The sequence below is a fragment of the Olea europaea genome, chromosome 15 (assembly GCF_002742605.1).
Source record: "Olea europaea var. sylvestris chromosome 15, O_europaea_v1, whole genome shotgun sequence".
Lineage (NCBI taxonomy): Eukaryota > Viridiplantae > Streptophyta > Magnoliopsida > Lamiales > Oleaceae > Olea > Olea europaea.
The window spans coordinates 26767656-26773513 of NC_036251.1; the positions used below are offsets into that span (position 1 = coordinate 26767656).

Genomic DNA, 5858 nt, shown 5'->3' on the forward strand with positions numbered 1-5858 from the left:
TAATAACCATGCATAAACCGGTAAGGATACCAAACCTAACCTAACGGAGAGTTTGGAATAATCTTACCAAACTATTGTTGACAAACAGTAAATATACCACCAAGTTTCTGAACCAAATTGCTGTAGACGTCAAGGTAGGGGCAAAATCGTCCAACTTTTTCTGTAAAATCTGAAACAAAAAACAAACGACATCAGTGCGTTCAGGACGTCAAAATAAGTAAACTGCCCGAAAAAAGCTCGTCGGAGGTCCGGCCACGCGTCGCCGCATGCGCCGCTACCGGTCACGCGCCCCACCACAAGGTGCGCCTCCTCTTGCTGGTCATGGTTCCATGGTCCATTTCGCCGGAAAGTCAATAGGTTGGCCGGAAATCAAGTTTTTCAGATTCGGTTAGAATGTGGTAATGACGATTTCTTGCTGGTTTTTAATCGATTTTAGACTAATATCACTCCTCCTAGCCCTGATACCAGTTTGTTGGGGATCCTAGGAGTTCAATCAACCAAAACAACAATCAACAAACAAGATTCAAGGCAAAAACAAGAAAATAAAACCGGAAGAATACAACCCCTTCATTTGGCCGAAATCTGTCCAGCTTCTTCTTCTTCGTTTCAGCAGCTTCTTCTTCGATTTATGGGTGTTTTTTAGGCTCAGGAACAGCCTCCATGACTTGCAAATCACCTTCCAAGAGAGAGGGGAAAAATCCGGCAAAGAACCACCACCTTAAGCTAAAACCGAGAGCTCACTTCTGCTGGGAGAAAAAAGAGACCGAGAGCTCCTCCTTCCTTTTGAAAATGGTAGAGTACATATGAAGGGGAAGGAAGGAAAGACCATGTCTTTGCCAAAACGTGGGAAGACCTTATTGTGTCAACATCAATACCATCAAGTCACAACATTGGGTGGGGTTAGGTGAACCATATCCTCACACACGCCATACCCCTTAGGCCGAAGTGTTTGGCCTTTCCTTCTCTGCGCCCGCTCCTCCGCAGCCACCACCTTGTGTGTCTCATCAATCGTTATAAATATCACTCACCATCTGTTTCAGAAGGATGGCCAATCTGGCCACCTTTTGTACCAAAACATCAAGTTGCTGGAGTGGATGATTTGTTATTTCATTTCTATAGTTTCCATTATCAACATTGACACCAGACTTCTAACTTCTCGTCCTCGATTTATTGTTAGGAGTGTAGACTAGGCTCTGATACCAATGGACGCAGGCGAATGCTAAACGCTTACAAATACAAAATTACAAATGCTACATGAATTTATGAATGAGCAATAAAATCATAACTCCCTATTTAAATACGAAATTCTAAAAATAGACTTTTAAATAATCGTGAAGCCTATTTATTTTAATTAGAATAACTCATAATCAAAATAAGCTCTTACTAAACATAAATAATAAAAGATTAAATGAATTAAAACTAGACAAGTAAATACCTTTATCACTATTCTTACTCACTCCACCCTTTTTCTGCTCATCTTCCTTGCCATACACAAGATTTGAAGCTTTATTTTAAAATGTCAACTTTATTAAGAAGAGCAGTCTAATATTCAATATAAAATTATCTTTTTACAATATGCTCTGCAAGAACGTTACTTTTTTTTCTTGTTCGAATACTAGTATTGAAATTTATGTGCTTGATTTGAGATTTAGGCGAATTGAATTACTTGTTTGAGCTCAACTTCAAATCTTAATACCCTTATATCGTTGAAAAAAAAAAAAGTTGAATCCCAACCTTGAGGGTCGCCATCGCTCCACCCCTGAAGTATCGTGAGGGAGGTTAATCGTGGGATGTGCCCCAATAGGTCAGGAAACAAGAGTTTGCCTGTACACTGGTGTCCACAAAAAGTCCAACTCAAGAATCAAATCCTCACACTGTGACTACCAACAAGATTGAGATTACCTCACTTCTATCCTTTATATCATTGAGATATGCCCCGGAGGGCTAATACCCTTGTATCGTAGCTACTAGCTAGCATGTTATGAGCGAGAGTCAGTTTCAGGGAGTGAAGGTCAAACTACTGGGGTAAACATAAGTTGTTCTAGAAGGAGAAATGTTAGGAGCAGGAGTGGGAGTGGGAGTGGGAAAAAAGAAAGTAAAGAACTCCGGCAATTAGCGTAAACAAAAATAAACTGTTTCCAATATAAACACGACGTAACTTCTACGAAAACCTTGATAATTAAAATAAAAGTACAGTACAAATAATCTGCCTACAATTTTTGGTCGGAGACATTATTCTAGCGTAAAAAACTTTGATCATCATAACATATTTCAAGATGGCTTATAATACAACACGTGCTCAAAAGAAAAAAATTACCAGTCAACGAGATGTAGATACAGAGGTTTCCGCGAAATCTGGAGAAAATTTTCTTGATTTGGACTCTATTGAGGGACATAATGGTAGTTGACATGGATGCCCTAAAATTAACAGCTAATCGTTTTCTTCATTTATTTTTATTCCAACTTGCAATCTTCAAACTTCAACGGCAACAAAGTCTAAAATTCGTAATATGACAGCTGAGGAAACTTTTAATTAATGCTCAACTTTACACCAACTTAAAAGCAACCACTAAGGTTTTTTAAATTTTTTAATCATTTATTCATGTTCATACTATTGTTGTAAGAGAGATTCAAAAGTCTCAGCGTCCATTTCACATCAGCAAAAAATCCCAAGACTTTAGAACTAAATAATTGAGAGAGAGACGAGAACTTCTTTTTGTTGAGCCTATAAATCTTAACCAATATTCTTAATTGCAAGGTTTAAGAAAAAGACAAGCTTTGGTGTTTTAAGTATAATTTTATATTGCGCAGGATTCTTGATTTTGCTTATGGAGATTGCAAGCATCAGAAGTTTATCAGATCTGGTAAGCATTACATCGAATTAGTCTTTCTATGACGGTTAAAACACAACGATCTCATAAATCCATCATGATGATCAGCTCCTTTTTTAAGTAATCTATTATGACAAATATATTTTTAAAAATTTTGTTTCATTAAAGATGATTTATTCATAATTGACAGGCAATGGATGAGAGTGGTCTTGTTCACCAGTGGCCTGTAAATTCATTCGACGATCTCAGCACTATGTCGATTTGTACTGCATTTGGTGAAGATTTTTATCAGTCTTTCTCTCAACCAACATTGAATTTCAAAAGGGCTGCAGATTTTTCTCAATATGGGTTCGAAAGGACCCCAAAACAGCTCAAAACAAACACTTGGCCTAATCCCTCTAACAATCTCAACTCAATGAATTCGTGTTTCACCAATCAATTAGAAATGGCGAATCCTAAAGAGGAGACATGGTCTTCTTCTAGTACTCTAAATTTCTCCAATGATTCAGTTGTTTCTCAAGCTAAAAATTACACGCTCAAGGCTTGTCCAGGAAATAAAAGAATTAGCACAAATGATAGATATTCTCATGGACAGGATCATGTTATAGCTGAGAGGAAGAGGAGAGAAAAACTCAGCCAGAGATTCATTGCTTTGTCCGCCCTAGTACCTGGATTGAAAAAGGTACAATAGTTTCTTATTTTTTTCACATATTTATATATCCTGAACTGTACACTTTCTCCTCGACTGCTTATCGACCTAATAATATCCCTACTATATAAAGGGTTTTCTAAGGGTGCAAGAAATGTATGAGAAAACGCCGTATTCTTGAAAACCCGCAGCATTAAATGGACGTAGCTATCATATTGATGGTGAACTATTATAGTTGTATTATTCCGCTCGTGCTTGGGATTAGGGCTTAATCCATAACTTCATAGGGGTGTTTTAAGTATCAATCTGATAATTTACTTCTTGAGTGCTTAATGCCAATAAATTTTCTTACCATTCTATGAGCAGATGGACAAGGCATCGGTTCTTGGAGATGCAATTAAGTACATTAAAGTACTCCAAGATCGAGTGAAGACTCTTGAGGAGCAAACCAGGAAGAAATCCATGGAGTCAGTGGTTTTTGTCAAGAAATATGAGATTTATACTGGCAATGAAAATTCTCCCTCGGACGAAAACTTTATTGATGAGCCACTCCCAGAAATTGAAGCGAGATTTTCTGATAATAAAGATGTCCTCGTAAGAATCCACTGTGAGAAAAGGAAAGGAATTCTTGAAAAAACAGTAGCTGAAATTGAGAAGCTCCATCTATCAGTTGTTAATAGCAGTTCACTGACTTTTGGAGATTCTGCTCTCGATATAACTGTAATTGCAAAGGTACTTTATACATTAAGTTCCTAAAATTTCCTAAATTACGGCATTTTTCATTATATTTTCAATAGCAAATATGTTAGAAAACCTCGTGATTTCTTGCAGATGGATGAAGTATACAACATGTCATCAAAGGATTTTCTGAAGAATTTACGTGCAGCGCTTAAAACGTTCATCTGAATCGATGAAGTTCCTTGTTGAACACACAGTTAAACTTTGTTTTGCCAATTATCTGGCTACCAAAAGCCTGTGTTGGACATCCACCATTTCAAACCATTTTTTGAAGCTTATTTTGCTGTGGGGTTCATTTTGGAGGGTTTTTTTCCTAATTTTTTTCATGGCTGATTATTGTTAATTTGCCATGTTTTTGACCTTCCTCTTTGTAAAAATAAAATAAAATTGACCCTATAGCTTTGTTTGGCTTTTTAATGTTTTTTTCTTCTTCTGGTAGATGAATAAACAGGAATTTGTAGCAGAAATTGAGTTTACTGATCAGTGTTTTAGAGGTCTTTAAGAATGTTTTATGTTCTTAGAATCTTAGTTATGGCCTCTTTGTAATGTCCTCGTTTGTTTGTATTGTAATAATAAAATCATGTTTGTCTTGTATTTATCAATATATACTGGCTGAAAATAGCTTATGGAAAATATTTATAACCATATATACCTTTAAAAATACACTTTCAAACTTACGAAATTCTTTTAAAACCAGGTGGTATTAATTAAATAGATAACACAATCACAAACGTCACAGTCACAGTAACAAGTTATCAAATTAATTGGTTATAACTAGTTATTATTATTATTTTTTATCATAAATTATCAAACTATCTGATCATAATTATCATATTGAAAGGTTTCAAATTACCCATCATCTCCCCCATCTCACCCCACCCCCTGCATTACCATCGACACCACCTAAAATGCGTGGTCACCTCAGACCCACAATCCGTCATTACCACCACCTTCGCCTTGAATGAACTGTTGGAAATTTATTGTTCATAATCAAAAGAAAGGAAAGGGGGGCGGGGGGGGGGGGGGCTTAACCATGTGACCGCATGGAGGGGGGGCTTAACCATGCGACCGCCCTCCCGAGAATGGGAGGGTCGGCGATACTATAACCATGCGACCGCATGGCTATTGCCCATGCGGTCGCATGGTTATCAAAACTAACCGTTAGGTTAATTTTTTGACCGTTTTTTATTTGAAATTAGTGACTTTTCATCATTGTTTTGCACTATTTCGTGAAAAACTTGTCAATGCCTATAAATAGGTAATCCAAATGAAAGAAACATAATTGAGTTCCATTCAAATTTATCTCCAAATATACTTCCAATATTGAGAAAATTTATCACATAATCATTCCATTTTCACTTGTTCATTGTGAAGAAACACCTTTACTTTTTGGTGTTCTTCTTGTCAAGGTTTGTTTAATCCTACAAACTATTTGCCAAAAATCCTTAAAAAGCATTAGAAAGGAGGCAAATAACATTTAAGGACAACGAGATTAATTTTGTGTTCAAGCCTTTATTGATATACTTTTATAATAATCTTCTCCATTGCCATTATTTTTTTAACAATCTCAAACATTAAGTGTTACTATTATTGCAATGGAGACTAAATCTACAATTGCTACTATCAAAATGATGAATCAA

General features: G+C 36.3%; 1 protein-coding gene across 1 annotated transcript; it reads left to right on the forward strand.

Annotated features, from left to right (window-relative positions):
* Nucleotides 1-2658: 2658 nt before the first annotated feature.
* LOC111410692 (transcription factor bHLH25-like) lies at nucleotides 2659-4816 on the forward strand. The gene is made up of 4 exons (XM_023041156.1): nucleotides 2659-2864; nucleotides 3022-3513; nucleotides 3847-4212; nucleotides 4312-4816. The coding sequence occupies exons 1-4, from the start codon at nucleotides 2829-2831 to the stop codon at nucleotides 4384-4386; spliced, it is 969 nt and encodes a 322-aa protein (XP_022896924.1). The 5' UTR covers nucleotides 2659-2828; the 3' UTR covers nucleotides 4387-4816.
* Nucleotides 4817-5858: the final 1042 nt, after the last annotated feature.